Source organism: Oryctolagus cuniculus, chromosome 8 (genome assembly GCF_964237555.1).
Source record: "Oryctolagus cuniculus chromosome 8, mOryCun1.1, whole genome shotgun sequence".
Taxonomy (NCBI): Eukaryota; Metazoa; Chordata; class Mammalia; order Lagomorpha; family Leporidae; genus Oryctolagus; species Oryctolagus cuniculus.
Genome location: NC_091439.1, coordinates 50,013,133 through 50,030,171, shown reverse-complemented (window position 1 = coordinate 50,030,171; position 17,039 = coordinate 50,013,133). Strand labels below are relative to the sequence as shown.

Below are 17,039 nucleotides of genomic sequence, written 5' to 3'. Positions count from 1 at the left end.
TATTAGTTCTTATCTATCAATAATAACCTTAAATATAAATGGATTAAATTCACTAGCCAAAGACTTAATTTGGTTCAATAGATAAAAATCCACAACCCCACAATATGCTACCTACAAGAGACACACTTCAAAAATAAAGATACACACAGATTAAAAGTGAAGGGCTGAAAAAAAGATATGCCAGGCAAATGGAAAGTAAGTAAAACAAGGATACTTAGTTGAACAGATATCCTATAAGACATACTTTAAATCAAAAACTGTAAAGAGATAAAGAAGTTTGTGAACATGTTAATGAAACTTAGTGAATGACCTAGCAATTCCATTTCTGGGTGGATTCTAAAGTGAAATGAAAACATGCCCACAAAAAACTTGCGCATGAATGTCTACAGAAGCACTACATAGCATTATACCAAATGGAAACAACTCAAACATCTATCAACAGATGAATGAACCAATAAAATGTGATATATAATTAAGTGTAGGTACATACTACAACATCTGTAAATCCTGAGAACATCTTACTGAGTGAAAAAAACAGTGACAAAATCCCATATCCTACAACTACATTTATAATAAATTTCTAGGATAAGTAAATTCATAAGGAAGGAAAGTAAATTCATGATTTTCTAGGGTGGGGGATATTGGGAGAAATGGGAGGTGGCTTCTAACAGGGATATATTTTCTCTCTGAGATGATGAATGCATCCTAAAGTTTGGTGATATCTGTAGAGATCTGTGAATACACTAAGAACCCTGTTCTTTGTACAGATGAATTTTCTAATATATTAATATCAGTCTCAATATGGCTGCTACATGACAGGCTTTGTGGCATAGCAGTTGAAGGTATTACTTGAGATGCTCACATTTATGCTATAGTGCTGGTTCAAAACCTGGATGTCCTGCTTCCTATTCAGCTTTTGGGTGATGCAGCCTGGGAGGTTAGCAGATGAAATCTCAGTAATTAGGTTGATATCATCCATGTGGGACACCTGGATGGAGTTTGGGGTTTCTGGCTTCATCCTGGCCCAATTCTGGCTGTTGTGCGCATTGGATTGTGATCCAGTGCTCCTGTCTCTCTCTCTCTCTCTCTCTCTCTCTCTCTCTCTCTCTCTCTTGCCTTCAAAGTACATAAACTATATATAAAAAAGAAAAAAATAAAGTTTCTAAAAATAAAGTTTCTAAATATGAAATAATGATAAATTGGACTAAACAGATAGCAACAAAGGTTTCCAGAATCCATCAGTTCTAAACATAGTTTTTGGCACAGGCAATTAATTAATTGAAAAAAAGAGAAATATCAGACTGAACTAGACATGAAGGGGATGTACCTGGCCTTAAGCTAGAGGTGGAGATTAGATTTTCTTCACATCAAATATTTTTAGATTAATGAGATGATAAATCTATGTTGTATTACAGAGAATTGTCTTCATATTTCTAGTTAGATGTGAAAGGCAGCCTCTATAATGGTTTCCATGATCTCTGCTGTATGATATTTACTCTCTTACTTAGTTTCCTTTCCCATGAATGTGAGCTGGTCCTACTCACTGGCTTCTCATGAAGAGTACTCACATATAGTAAAATGATTGGGTATCACTTCTGATAGATGATGGAAGATAACCTTGAATTTTTCTCACTTTCTTTCTCTGTCCTCCCACACTACTGCGAGACTTAGATCTGATGAAGCCAAGTGCCATGTTGTGAGCTTCTCCTCGAGAGCCTCAAATGGCCAGAAATTCACAGAAGATCCAGACAATAGTTGGAAGGAACCTGAGGACTTTCATCAATGCAACAGCTTATGAGAAATTGATTCCTTCCCAAGACATATGAGATAGGCAGTCTACTCACCTTTTATTTGAATCTTTAAATGACTTGAAAATGACTCAGTATACACCTTGATTAAATTCTTGTGATAGACACTGTACTACAGGAATTCCATGATGGCTAGTGATCCTGAGCATTTTCTCAAGTATTTGTTGGCCATTTGAATTTCTTCTCTTGTAAAATGCCTGTTCAAGTCCTTTGCTCATTTCTTAACTAGATTATTTGTTCTGTTGTTGTTGAGTTCTTGAGCTCTTTATAGATTCTGTATGTTAACCATTTATCAGTTGTGTGGTTTGCAAATACTTTCTTCTATTCTGTCCATTGCCTCTTCACTTTGCTGAGTCTTTCTTTTGTAGTAAAGAAGCTTCTTCATTTTATGTAATCTCATTTGTCAAGTTTGGCTTTGATTGCCTGTGTTTCTGGGGTCTTTTCAAAGAAGTCTTTGCCTATGCCAATGTCTTGCAGAGTTTCTCCAAAGTTCTCTAGTAATTTGATGGTATTGGATGGTAGAATTAGGTCTTTGATCTATTTGGAGTGGACTTATGTTTACAGTGTAAGGTAGGGATCAAGTTTCTTACTTCTGCAAGCAGAGGCCCAATTTTCCCAGCACCATGTATTGAAGAGACTGTCCTTGCTCCAGGGATTGACTTTAGTTTTTTGTCAAAAATAAGTTGGTTATAGATGTGTGGATTGATTTCTGCAGTTTCTATTCTCCTCCACTGGTCTATACATCTGTTTTTGTGCCAGTACCAAGCTGTTTTGATTTTAACTGTCCTGTAGTATGTCTTGAAATCTGGTATTGTGATGCCTCTGGCTTTGTTTTTGAACTTTAGGTCCCTTGTTTAGTAATTCCCCATTTCCACTCCCCTTAACCCCTGGCAAATGTCACTCCATGTGTTGACTTATGACTTTGATTATTTAGGAACTGCATGTAAATGGAATCATGTAGTATCTTTCTTGCTGTGAATGGCTTATTTCATTTAACATGTTGTCTTCAAGGATATTCCATGTTGTCACATGTTTTAGAGTATTCCATGTGTGTGTGAGTGTGCCTTGATAATTCTTGGAATATTGTTGTTAAGATTTAGTCTAAATTTTTCATGCATATGTGTGTCACTCTTCTGAATGTAAATACTGACTCATTCATTATCGAATGTCCAAAATATATGAATCACTCCACTGTGAACTTTTATTCGGAAAATATTTATTCATAATTTTATTTTAGTTTAAGTATTCTTTGTATTTGTAAATTCCTTACTTTAAATACTAGGTTTTTATTTTTTACTCATGTATTTGTTGTGCAGCTCAAAGCTGTATACTGCAAAAACCTGTAAAGATGTAGGCAAACAGGCATTGAAATGTGGCTCTCTCAGCTTCATCTCATTACACTGAATAGTGGCATTAACACTATCACATTTTTTAAATTTCTTTTTAATATGATGTCTACATGGCTGATTGAGTTTGCAGTCTATTAGGACACTTAAGAATTTTCCATGGTTTCTCTTAAAAAAACTTTGTGTTTATATGAGAACAATTTAAATGTCAGAATTTTTCCCTTCATGAGCATTGTGCCCAGTTATGAAAAAAACTATATAGATTCCATAAATAGGTACACTTTTTAAAAGTATAATTTAAAAACTTAAGTTTTTCTTTCAAGAAACTTCCTTTTGTCATGAAAAAAGTACTCTATTGTTCCATAAAATATCAACAACTGTTTGCATCATTACTGAAGTCAGCAGCGAAGATAAAGTGTTGATCTTCATCCCTTAGGGCTATTTTATACTCTCTAGCTGCTAATCAACCGAATAACTCCCCTGGCTTGGAAACCCTAATGAGTTTGTATGGAAAGCTTCAGAAAACAAAACACAATTTTTTATTTCTGTTTTTCACTAGTCTGTTGTCAAATACAGCTAAATAATTCAGCTTTATGCTACAGGCAACTCTTCTTTCTGTGACTGAAAAGGAGAGTTAGGTTCAATCAGGAGTGATATTGTGATTTGTCATTAATAGCATTGTGTTGGCCAGTGTTTTAGTTCTCTTCAGTCTTTGTTGCCATATTTAAGGCTTTGCTTCTATTTATTGACATGCTCAAGCAACTGAATGGCAGCCAAGATCTATGATTTATTAAAGGAAAAATATTAAAAAAATCTTTATTCTATGCTATCATACCAAGTAGAGTATCTTTTAACTACCATATCTTAGTTGACTGTGCTTATAATTAGACTAACACCCTTTGTACAAATATACACATACATGAACTGAACATACATACCCATCAAACTTACACTATAAACATCTTTCTTGTAAATTTGTTTTTATATATATAAAACACATGACCCACATATACAAACACACATTCTCTCTGCATGCATATGTGCATGGGTTAAGCAATGGCAATGGTTTATATTAATAAGGACTCTTAGAACACGGTTAAAGGTGTAGAAGTAATATTTTAATATGTTGCTTTCACAATTCTTAAGCACAGTGCAGCAGAAAATGAATCTATCAAGAAAGAATTCAGATAAATTCAATAAATAAAATCATTCTGAATGGGTGATTTTGAACTATTTTGAAATATCAATGTCAAGCTGAAGAATGCTATGAGAAAAAACTGTTATTTTGAGATTGACAATTCCTGTCCCAGCCAAGGTCATACAAAGCAATATAGAGGAGTGTCAGCACAGAATTTTTAAAAAGGGATTTAGATACTTTTGATTTTTATCTGTATAAATTGCTCATTTAGTTTGAAGATCTCTTCCCATAATTGTTTCAATTGCAGCTAGATGAGTATTTCAAGATGTTCATTCCAAATTTGTGGACCTGTGTTGTCAATGATCACAGAATTTTAAAGCTGGAATTGATGAGCAGCATTATCTGGTCTAGTGCTTTTCTTCAGCTGATAAGTTCATGTAAATTAATTATATAAAGTCTTTGTAGGTTAGAGAATGAAAAAGGGAGTCATTTTAGAGGAGGAGAGAAAGACATGAAGACACCATAGGCTTCTATATTGGAATTTGTTATTAGTATTTAGAATGAAACGTCAGTTTGCCAGTGTCTTTTTTAGTGCTATCCACTATTCTATCCTCTCTTGATATTGGTGATGGTTTGAAAGCATCACCTGAATGTGGAAAGATAATAATTCAATAAAAGTATATTTCTTGGTTGTCTGGACAGCACATGTGTTGTCATGTTCCATTGACAGTAAAGGTGGGGTTCTGAATGCCACTGCCTTGAGTTTTGATTGTACTGAGCTCCAGAAGTAAAAACACAACATCAGTTCAGTGTGTGTGCCTAACAGAGTGTATTTTGGTTGTAATGTTTTGACTATGTAAGATCTTTTTACAACACATATTTATAGGCTTAAGCCTAGCTTCTAGCTACGCTGACTAAACAAATGTAATTGCTCTGAATGGACTCTCAATAGCTTTCCACATTTCATTACAGAGCAATTACAGCTGAGTCTTTCCCTGAGCTCTCAGCATGACTTTTAAAAAAGAAATTACACAAACAGGTGAAATCAGCCACTGTGAAATATAACCTACATGCCTAAAAAGCAAGGCTTCGGAATGGGAGTGCAGCGGGGGAGGTTTAAGTCAAGTGATAAACATGCTTTACTTTCAAAGTAACCACACTGAAAGAACTGAGCATACTTACTTAAGATAAGTTTATTTTTGGAAAAGGAAATGTTTACTAAATTTTGCAATGCTATGAAGTAGTACAATACTTACAGAATATTCCCTAAAGTGGAGATAGAACTCTTTAAATCCAAATATATTTTAAATTACTTTATAGAAAGTAAACTACAATTGCATATTAAGCTCTACTTAGAAAGTCATAATTGGTGAATTTGCAACTATTGAGTGCTTACTGTGTGCCAGGCACTGCTTTAAGCATATTACATGTGTCTTATGAGGTAGCTGATTCTATCATTCTTATTTTTATGGATGGGGAAATGCAAATCAAAACCACAATGGGATATCACTTCACTCTTGTCAGAATGGCTAAAATCCAAAACACAGACGGTAACAATTGCTGTTGAGGATGTAGTGAAAGGGAAACACTTATACACTGTTGGTGGGAATGTAAGTTAGTGCAGCCACTATTGAAAACAGTGCAGATATTTCCTAATATACAGGAAATTGACTCTCCATATTATCCAGCAATCACACTAATGTGTTATGCCCAAAAGGCTTGAACACATAAGAGATATCTGCACCACCATGTTTATAGTAGCCCTTTTCACAATAGAAAAAAATTTTCAATCAACCAAAGCATCCATCATCAGATGGATATTCATACAAAATATGGTATATATACACAATGAAATATTATTCCACTATAAAAAAGAATGAAATTCTACAATTTGCAGCAACATAGACACAACTGGAGTCCATCATGTTGAATGAAATAAGTTATACCCAGAAAGATAAATGTTGCATGTTCTCCCTTATATGTGGGAGCTAAAATTTAAAAATCAAACAAAGAAAATAAAGAAAGAAAAAGGAAAGAATGAAGGTATTAGCAATCACGTTGTGCACATGATTTGTAACCCCTTACAGCACTGGTCTTTAACTGGGGTTTTAACTTCGGGGAATGCACAAATCCCTGTGACCATTTGCCTCACTGTGTGAAGATGTGAGAATGTGTATCTGAGTATTTGTCTCAGGAAAAAGATTCTGTCTTTCATTATACCCTTAAAGGTTACATGGACTAATAGCTGTCTAGAGCATTTTTGCTAAATATTTTTGCTAAAGGTCCAGATAGACATACTTCAGGCTTAATGGGACATGTGATTTCTGCAACTTGTCAACTCTGCTGCTTCAGCATGAAAGCAGCTATAGACAATATCTAAAGGGATGAATGTGGCGAGTATTCCAATAAAAGTTTATTAATGGAACTTGAAATTCAAATTTATAATTTCTATGCTGTTCCTTTGATTTATTTTCCATCTTTAGAAATATAAAACAATTAGCATAATCTTTCTTAACTCAGGCATCATAAAAGCAGCAGTTCTTGTGTAGCCCAGTAGTTTGCGGTAGTTTTCCCGGTAGTCTAGAGTTCTGATTCTCAAAGGTCTAGTCCAAGATCATGGTCATCATCTGAGAATGTTTTGAGAATGCTGATTCTAAGACCCCATCTGTAAACTCACTCAAATAGAAACTCTGCAGGGTTTACAAATCTGTGTTTTAAATTTGAAAGTCACTACACTAGAGTCATAGCTCTAATCTCAATTTATCCATCCAGTCATTCATTCTTAACACAAATACTTTCTATGAAACTTCAAAAATTTTTAAATTTATTTTATTTTGGAGATAGAGAGAGGGAGAGAGAGAGAGAGATTGAGATTCCTCTTTCCCAATGTCTGCAACAGCCAGGGCTGGATCAGGTAGAAGCCAAAATCCAGGAATTCAATTCAAATCCCCCATGCCAGTAACAGAGACCCAAGCAATTGAGCCATCATCTGCTGCCTTCTAGGGTGTTCATTAGTAGGAAAACAGAATTGGGAGTACAGGCATGACTCCAAACCCTGTACTCTGATAACGGATGAGGGCAATCCAAGTAGGTCTTAATTGTGCCCAAAGGTCCTTAACATTTGAAATGATTTTGGATTGGTTAATTATATTGTACCAGGAACACAATGAAGAAATTATAATGTTTCCTTTTCATAGATGCAAGAGAAAATCCTCTCACAAAACAGGAAGTGTCACAACATGGTCCCATACACACACACACACATCTTCCTGAAACAAAATATTGCAAAGCAAAATGTACCTTTAACGCATGTGAGGCACCCTGATTTTCTATTTCTACCTGAATGCATGTGAAGCAGCCTTTTCCATTTCTATTGAATCCAACTCAATAAACTGATATTACAATTCACTACTGGATCACAACTCATAGTTTCAAAAATACTGCAAGAAAATGTGCTCACCAGTGCAAATTCTCTGTTGAGAATCATCTGCTCCACTAAAGATGATTCATTGTGGAAGAGGTGGGGCTGCATGTGGCTCCACATGTGAGGAAACCACCAGAACTCATCCACAGATCTAAGCAAAAGGTCATCTCCTTCATCTTCCTCTTCAGTCCCTATAAAACAAAGTGAAAAATGGCTTCTGTAAAAATTCCATACTAGCTTAAAGGTTATTTTTGTAAGATTTATGCTATCCTTCATGCTACCAATACATAGACCAAATTATTTGAGTTCCTTAATCAGGGCAAAAAAAGAAAATATAAACTAAATCACATTAGAGGCAGTGGGTGGGAACTTAGGAAGGGCTGGGATTGGTGTGGTCCTGGTCCTGGGTGCAAACCGGTAATTTATACTTTAGGAATAATTTGTCACTGATACTGTTTAGAATTACCAGCACATGGTGGTAACAGAAAGCATGTCCAATTTTTAGATGGTTATTTTTTCACTAATTTATCTACAGAGAAATTATCATTTGCTTTCCTTTATTTTATATACAGCAAACCTAATCAGAGATAATTCTTTTTTACTATTAAATATTTTCCTGTATATAGGTCTAAACTGAGTTTAAAAATTTATCTGATGAGGTTTGTTACTTTTTTCTAATTGCAAAGTAATATATAATTTTGAAGAAATATGGAAAGCGCAAAAATAATATATCAAGCTAAAAACAAAAATTAAACAACCCAAAAAGCCATCTCCCAGAAATAGCTGTAGAAACATCTATTTATCTTTAAAATCTTTGTTCCTTATTTTTTAAAAGTTTAATTCTTAGCCAATACTTATTATCCTTGCATTTTAAACTTAATGTATACACACATTTTCCATTTTGATACAACTATTTCTTAAGAGTTAGCAATGAACCTTATAATTGATTACGTTAGAAATCTGACTTAAGAATCTATAATCAATATATTTTTCTCTTTTGCTATTTGGAAACATTTTTTAACATACTCAATGTTCTTTTTTATACCACAAGTACTTAGAAAGAAAAAGAAGACAAAAATTTATGTCTGAGAGAATTTAACATATTGTAACTCTCCAAGAATATTTTTGCTGAATGATCACACAGATTTTGTACAGTTGCATAATTCCCAGCTTAATTAAAAATGTTCTGCATCAATAGTACAAGAATCTACTCCTTTTTGTTGTCTAAATACTTAACTGTGAAAGTAAAATAACAATTCCTGGTTTATAGCGTAGAGTGTATGTATATGGTTTATTCTTTCATAACAATATGTATTACAGAATGGTGCTTGATTTTATATCATTAAATAAGTAAATGTGGCTAAAATACATATTTACTATAACTTAATACCTGGTGTGTAGTATCTGCTTTAGCCACTTAATTAACTATGTGATCTTGGAAAAGCTAACTTCTAGGAGTCTAAGTTTGCTAGTTTAAAATGAGGATGTAAATAAATGTAAATGTAAGCCCTTAGTGAAGTGTCAATGTGATCAATTTATTTAATCACCTTTTTTAGGTTTTCTTTTTGTTTGTTTGTTTGTTTATTTTTTTGACAGGCAGAGTGAACAGTGAGAGAGAGAGAGAGAGAGAGAGAGAGAGAGAAGGTCTTCATTTTCCATTGGTTCATTTTCCAATGGCTGCTGTGGCCGGTGCACTGCGGCCAGCGCACCGTGCTGATCCGAAGCCAGGAGCCAGGTGCTTCTCTTGGTTTCCCATGCAGGTGCAGGGCCCGAGGACTTGGGCCATCCTCCACTGCACTCCCTGGCCACAGCAGAGAGCTGGCCTGGAAGAGGGGCAACCGGGACAGACTCCGGTGCCCCAACCGGGACTAGAACCTGGGGTGCCAGTGCCACAGGTGGAGGATTAACCTATTGAGCCCGGGGCCGGCCCAGCTTTTTATTTATAAAACAAAAATTGTGAAATAGTATAGAGTTCAGTTCTTCATATATCCCATATCCAGCTTACTCTATCATTATATTACTATGATATATTTGTCACAATGTATGAACCAAACCCAAATTCCTCTATTACTAACATTTCATGAAAGTATAATAATTAATATTGTGACTTGCAAACAGAAAATGCTTCATAAATTTTAGGATCTCCCTCTTCCTAAAACTATCTACTGATTTGTACTTGTTCTTCAAAATTCTGCCTGCCTACATTGTACAATTTTTAGTCAGGAACCAGATTTCTTTAACTTGTATTCTAACATGCTCCTTCTGCAGAGTGGTGGATAGACAAAATATTTAATTTGATCTTCATTGGATGTTGGCTGCTTCATATGACCATCGGAGTGCATGCTTGTCTGTTTATCTTTTTATACCCACTCAATGTTCCTGGAATCCCATCTGTAATTCCATAATCTTCGATAGGTATCAGTACCACCAGTTTTAACTAGAGTTCTGGCATTTTGAATGCTACCACAGACAGTGAGAATATAGAAGCTTTGAAGGTGATAAAGTCCTGTGACTAAGAAGAGCAGGCGGAATGCTTGATTTTTGCTAAAGCTGGCTCAAATTTAGTATTACATATTCACAAAAAAATCATTGACTTTTGTTAATATGTTAAGAATATCAAGCTTTGAGATCCAAGCAAAGAGTTTTTCACACCCTCTTATAGTGTTTATGGTAAGATGCTTCTTGTGGCTGTAATTGAGCAAACTGGGTAACAGATTAGAGAGCCAAAGTCACATATGATGGAAGAATTGATAGTTCTTCCACCTCCACCCAACATCAGAGTTCATTCTGTTGTGCTTTGAATACAAAATATGTGAGAAAGGCTTCATTCACTTTAAACTCCAATAATCATTATTGCAAGTGGCAGGAAGCACTGCCTACTTGACCAGGAAGGAGGTAAATTACTCAATTGCGAGAAAATTTTGCAGACTGTTGACATAAACAAATGCATGACTGATCATAAAATCTTAGTAATTTTTATATCAGGGATTATGTTAATTTATAAACATTCTCCACAAGGTTGAGAGTGATATTTAAAACATTTTTTACACATACACCTTGAATTCACTTCCGTTTGCCTTTCTCTTAAATTATGTTGCTTTTATAATACAAAGTTACATGAGTCAGACCCTTGACACTGGAAATAACTTAACGAAAACCATAAAACCAAGTGAGGCTGTGTGATCACAACAGAATTTCAAATGCTTTCAAATCCACCTAAATGAAAATATTAATTTTTTAACTCAATGAAAACACATTTTTCTATACCCAGTGTATGCTAGACTTACATGTGGAAATACAATTTGTGATTCATATGTGACCATGTTACAAATCTTTAAAATATAAGTTCAGTTTGAGTCTCTCAATTCAAACCTGATCTACATTAAAATCTAGATCATTAGTGAAAATTAATACATTTTATTTTTATTTTTAAATGATATTCTTTTACTTCTCTTAATTCTAATAAAACATACATAATAATAAATTCTAATAAAAAGTACTTTTAATTCAGAAGTAAAATAATAGAGATCTAATTACTTTGTTATTACTTTTCGATGATCTGTGTTTTGAGATAATAGCATGCTTCTAAAAGTTCCTCTGCTAAAATAAAAAATATTTTATCAAGACCTAAATCATGGGGGCTGGCATTGTGGTGCAGCGTGTTAATGCCTGGCCTAAAGCGTCGGCATCCCATATGGGCGCCAGTTCTAGTCTGGGCTGCTCCTCTTCTGATCTAGCTCTCTGCTGTGGCCTGGGAAAGCAATAGAAGATGGCCCAAGTCCTTAGGCCCGGGCACCCACGTGGGAGACCTGGAAGAAGCTCCTGACTCCTAGCTTTGGATCGGTACAGCTCCAGCCATTGTGGGCAACTGGGGAGTGAACCAGCGGATGGAAGACCCCTCTCTCTGTCTCTCTGCCTTTCCTCTCTGTGTATCTCTGACTTCCAAATAAATAAATAAATCTTTCAAAAAAAGTCCTAAACCATGATTAATTTCCTTAAAGGTACTGTTATAATGCTAAAATAAGACATATAAAATTCCAGTGTTTGATGATATCTCTTTTGCATGAATTTTTGCCTTATATTTGTTCATAAAGTGCAAAATATTAATTCTTATTAATAATATAGGTGAGTATAAAGAATGAAGTACTTTTAAATACTATACCAAATAAAAATCTGCATGATAATAAAAATTGATTAAAAGCTATATTCAAAGTGAGACATAAAACAATGTGAATTATCCATTGCTGATTTTTGACGGTAATTGAATGTTATTAAAATTATTTAAAAACTAATAACATTTATAAACAGTTAGTACTTACAACCCTGCCAACATTCTTGAAGATGAGATATATTATTATTATTATACCCATTTTGTAGGTATGGAAACTGAGGCATACAAAGTTTAAGCAGTGTGTTTGTGTCCACATAGCTAGTAAAATATCAGAACTGGGTTGGAACACAAGCAGTCTGTTTCCAATATGTAGTCTTTTAATCAATGCTTTATATGGAAAGGCAAAACAATAGGTAAATTTTTGTTTGAAATTAGGTAATTCTATATAAAGGGCTATTTTTATACAATAGACTAATGGAAAAACGAGTGTCAACCCAATTCACAAATATTAATGAATTAACTATTGATTAGCTCATATTCAAGTTACTAATTCAAAGAATGGTTTTCAGCAAAAATCATGTTCCATGAAAAATAAAATTAGCAGCTCTTCATCTTTTTTCAATTGAGCTTTTGTTGTGCAACTCATATAAAGCTGTAAAAATTTCCAGATTAAAATATTTCATTGAAACTCCATGTTTTTATTTATTTATTTATTTCTATTTAATCAGCACTGTCTCCTCCCTTTTTCGATTTGGCACTCATGGGTGAATGACTTAGAGAAGGCTTAGTGATATATCCTTTTTGGGTGAGATTGTGTTTAGCATGTGAAGGACAGAGAAGCTGAACAGGAAAGAATACATGAAAAATACAAATAAGTAAACCAGTCTAAGAAATGTAGAATCAATCATTATTACACTGGGCATATGTGATTAAATGTCTTCAAAACAATGAGGCTCATCAATCAGCATCCTTATGCATGGGAAATCGGATCATCCGGGAGAGAACTGAGACAGTCACTGTGACAAGGCCGTCTCTTCATGTTTCACATCACAGCCAGGTGCACACATAGGAAAACACTTCCTTGATTTGCAGTCTCTTTTTCTATAACATTAAATCGCCATATAGGAATCTGTCTAAATAGAGGTGAGACAATGCCCTCTGATACTGGGTTTCACTGCAGGGTAATTCAGCTCTGGAAGCAACTTTGAAACTGCCAAGTACGTGAATAAGTACTCAACATAATGTGATTGTCCTCTTGAAGTGCATTATGGATGCATTTCAAGGATACTACAAATAAAGCAGCTTACCAATTAGAAAAAAGTTAAATATTTACCTAATGGAAATTAAGCTTCCAGGATTTACAAATTTATATACGTTGCTTATTCCCTAAAGTGCACTATCACCACAGCATAATGGCAATATGTCTCTTGTTACTTTTGTTAAGATTAGTTCTAATATGAAAACTCAATAAAGTCTGTTTAAGAGATGTAATTAAAATATGTCTGGACTTGGGGGAGTGTATTCCTTCACATTATCCCTGTGATATTGTTGACTGGCAGTTGCTTGTTTCCTACTGCATGTGAACTGTGTACATGTTCAGGGTTATAAAGAAGAAAGGGGAAGTGTTAGAACCAACCTCTAACATCGTTAGCTCTGCAAGTATCTGAAAGGCTTAATAGGGCTGAGTATGAAAAGTAAATAGAAATTGAGATAGTTATCCAGATATATTTCAGCTGAAAGAATGGCTCGCTGTACACTGACAGAGCTATTGAAGACAAAATAGCATTGTTTGTGTGTGAACCCAAATAATACCATAATTTTCCCCTCCACGAGTTAGTACAGGCTTTATAGTTATCTGCTTTATAACTTCATAGTCAGAGTTTCTTAGGCTGAACTCATTTCTTGAGGGAGCTTTTGAAGAAGATTTACAAAACTATATCTATTTTCAAAATTGTAAGCTGCAATTGGTTATGCCTCAGCAGATACGATGAACCAAATTTCTTTCTGCAAAATGTCCTTTAAAACTATGCAATCATTTGATTTATCAACTGGGCTAAATACTAATTTTCCTTCTATTACTTTAGACAGATTTACAAGTTTCAAAGCAGGGAGAAAAAAGCATCAGGGAAAAGCCAATAAGATATTGCTACTTCAATATTCTAATAAACCATGGTGAGCTTTTACATTAAAAAGCCCCTTTAGATAAACAAGTTACATTTATGAAAATGAAGGATTAACTTTAGGAAGGAACCACAGTGCACTGTCCCAAGCAAACATTCAGTTCACAGCACTAATGCACAAAAAGGTGCAGGTTGTAGATATTCGTTTAATACAGGCTGAAACAGTTTTGTATTATTTTTTATCATATTCTAAGGCAATCAATTTTATGAAGAGTTTTCTGTATACTAGCACCAGCCATAAAAATATTCATATTCAGAAAATAACAGCCAAAATCTGGAGTTGAGGTGGGGAAGGAGGTGAAAAATATCAGAACATAGAACAGTGTATAAACACTGATCACATTTTGAGAATTTGTTGAGAGACTGACACTGAATATAAATGCAAATGTGGCTGGAAAGAGGTGGTGAGATATAAGCCTAATTGTGATGGTTTTAATGGATATTAGGTCAAATTAGCAGTAATAAATTTAGGGAAAAATCCTATAGACGAAGCTAAATTAATAAGACATCTCTTAGGTCCTACTCAATTTCTCTCCCATCCCATGTTTCCAAAGGAAAGTAATACATACTAAAGTACTCATCACCTCAACAACTGCATGATTTAATATACTTTTAATTATTAGTAGTAGCTGTTTCATCATCATCATCATCATTTCTATGCTTTCTATGTAGACTATGCTAAAAAATTAGTTGTGCAGTCATACTTAAAACAATAGTTATGATTTCTTTTACCAGGTTGAAAAAAATCAATTCTCATCCTCTTTGACCTTGATTTTAATTGTATTTGCCAAAGCAAACAAGCTCATTGATTTTGGATTTGGCTACTTATATAAAGTACCCAAGTTTCTCCCATGATCAATTCAGACATTCTATTTCTCCTACTTATGGAACACTTAAAATCCTAACTCCTATTTATCTGAGGCTGCCTGAGAACACAAAGCTCCTTCTTACCTGTGTGGTAAAACTTCCCTGAAAATCCAAGGTTGAAGGTAAAATTTGCAACCTGAGTGCGCAGTAAATTTTGAGTCTCTAGTAATGCCTGAAATAAATAAGAAATTAACATGATTTTAGAAAAATAAATATGAACCTTTGGGATGCGTCTTCTGCAAATGTGTGTGCCTTATTGAAACAATGGCATATGAGCTTTGTTGTTTTTTGAGTTTTAATGGGAACTTTGATGTAGTATATTTCAGGTATTGTGATTGCTATTGTTATTATTTGAAATCGATAGTAATCTTACAATTTTATTGTCTTTATAATAAAAACAGAAGATGAAGCTTAGAACTGGATTATTTGGCCTTCTCTCTTTTTATTTCCTCCCAGTTTGAAATGCTTACATCTCTTCAGTTACCACATTTTGGAATAGGTCTAAGCATATTACACATTACTAAATGGGCAATTCTGCAACTGAACAATACTGAAATCAATTTTCATTTCTATATGAGGCATTTTTTAAATTTTAGGTTATTATACTTCCTTCTCTTGGGGAAAAATTTTCAGATTTTTTGGATGCAGAAAAGTTCTGTATTTGTAGCTAAGAAACAGAAGGAGAATTTTGTTTGTTCTGCAATTTAATCTATCATTTAACTGTGCTACTTCTTTATCACTTATTATTGTTTTGCTTTATTTTTCCATGTTAATGTGACATTAATACAAACAGCCTATTCAATATAGTTCTTTATAGAATTCTAAATATATAATGATATTCCCTGCCACTTTTTAAGGTACGATTATTGAGTTGAAAGTTTGGGGTATTACAAATTAAGAGAAAAGTATGCTTTACAGGACATACAGGAGCTTACAAATCTATAGACAAAAACCGGAAAGAACACATAGAATACATATCCTCTCTATTATGAATTATCTGAAAACATGAGACACATTTCCCTAACTTCCAGATTGGAAATTATACCATATTAATTACTTATTTGTCAACAGGATAGATCAAATTGACAATTGTTACTCCAAATTAGTTACCTAAAAATATCTGCCAATTCTCTCTCTGATATTAATTCTATGTTAATATATGTTCATAACCCTGAGCTTTCATATACTTGGGATTTTAGTTTGCTTATTGGTCTGCTTATTGATTCAGCATGTTTTCCTATTTTCAATGGATTTTTTAAATGATTTAACTTTCTGATGACTATGAGAAACTAATTTCTAACTAAAGATATTAAGACTGATCTGGTACAGCCACTCATTTGATATGACTGATAAGCAAGCAATTGACAATTGCTATTGCTTTAGTTATTATGGCTAATCATTTTCAAATATTTGTGGATATAAGTATTTCTTACTTTATTTATTCTTTACAAATTAGTCTAATTCAAAAGATAGGAAAAGCCCAATAATTGAAAGACTCATAAATTATGAGGATATTATAAAAACTTCATGGAAAATGGAGTTAAAAGATGGCTGATATTTATGCAAAAATTTGAAATCTTTAAATATATTTTTCATAATCATCTTAATTGAACTTTTTGAAGATCCCCTGTACTCATGATTTCAAAAAATTGTGTCAAAGTAAACTTAACTTTTAACTGTATTTTCCATAATTTTTTGAAATATTCAAATATATATAGTTAGTGGTTCTATAACATCACAATTATACTGGGTCTAATTATGGTCAATCCTATTAAATATTATAAATTAAGAAAGAGCAAAAAACCATTTAGCACATTTCTATAAAATATTGCTAAAAATTTCAAAAAGATAAAATAATATTAAAGAGAGCATGGAATTAAATTAAACTGTTGAACTAATTAAAATTGTTGGTAAATGCTAAAGACTCATATTAAAATAAAAGAAAATTGTGCATATTTTTTCTTAGCAATTTCCTTTTCTGACACTTTTTTTGCTCATTGCACAATCCCTGGGCCTTCATATCTTGAAATATACATGCATATAATATATGTTTGTATGTATTACTTCCTCCCTCCCCCTGTTTTCCTCACCACACCAATTATATTCACATAGTTTTCTTCCTTTGAGATCTTGAAGTTATTTTTTATTCTGTGTTTATTTATCCA

General features: G+C 33.7%; 1 protein-coding gene across 1 annotated transcript in view; it reads right to left on the bottom strand.

Moving 5' to 3' along the window:
• Positions 1–17,039, bottom strand: part of NDST4 (N-deacetylase and N-sulfotransferase 4) — a 295,027-nt gene that overhangs the window by 129,206 nt on the left and 148,782 nt on the right. Inside the window, exons 3-4 of the mRNA XM_051820067.2 lie at positions 14,959–15,046; positions 7,753–7,907 (exon numbers count right to left, since the gene is read on the bottom strand). Coding sequence (XP_051676027.2) covers positions 7,753–7,907; positions 14,959–15,046 — 243 coding nt within the window. The remainder of the gene's footprint in view (positions 1–7,752; positions 7,908–14,958; positions 15,047–17,039) is intronic.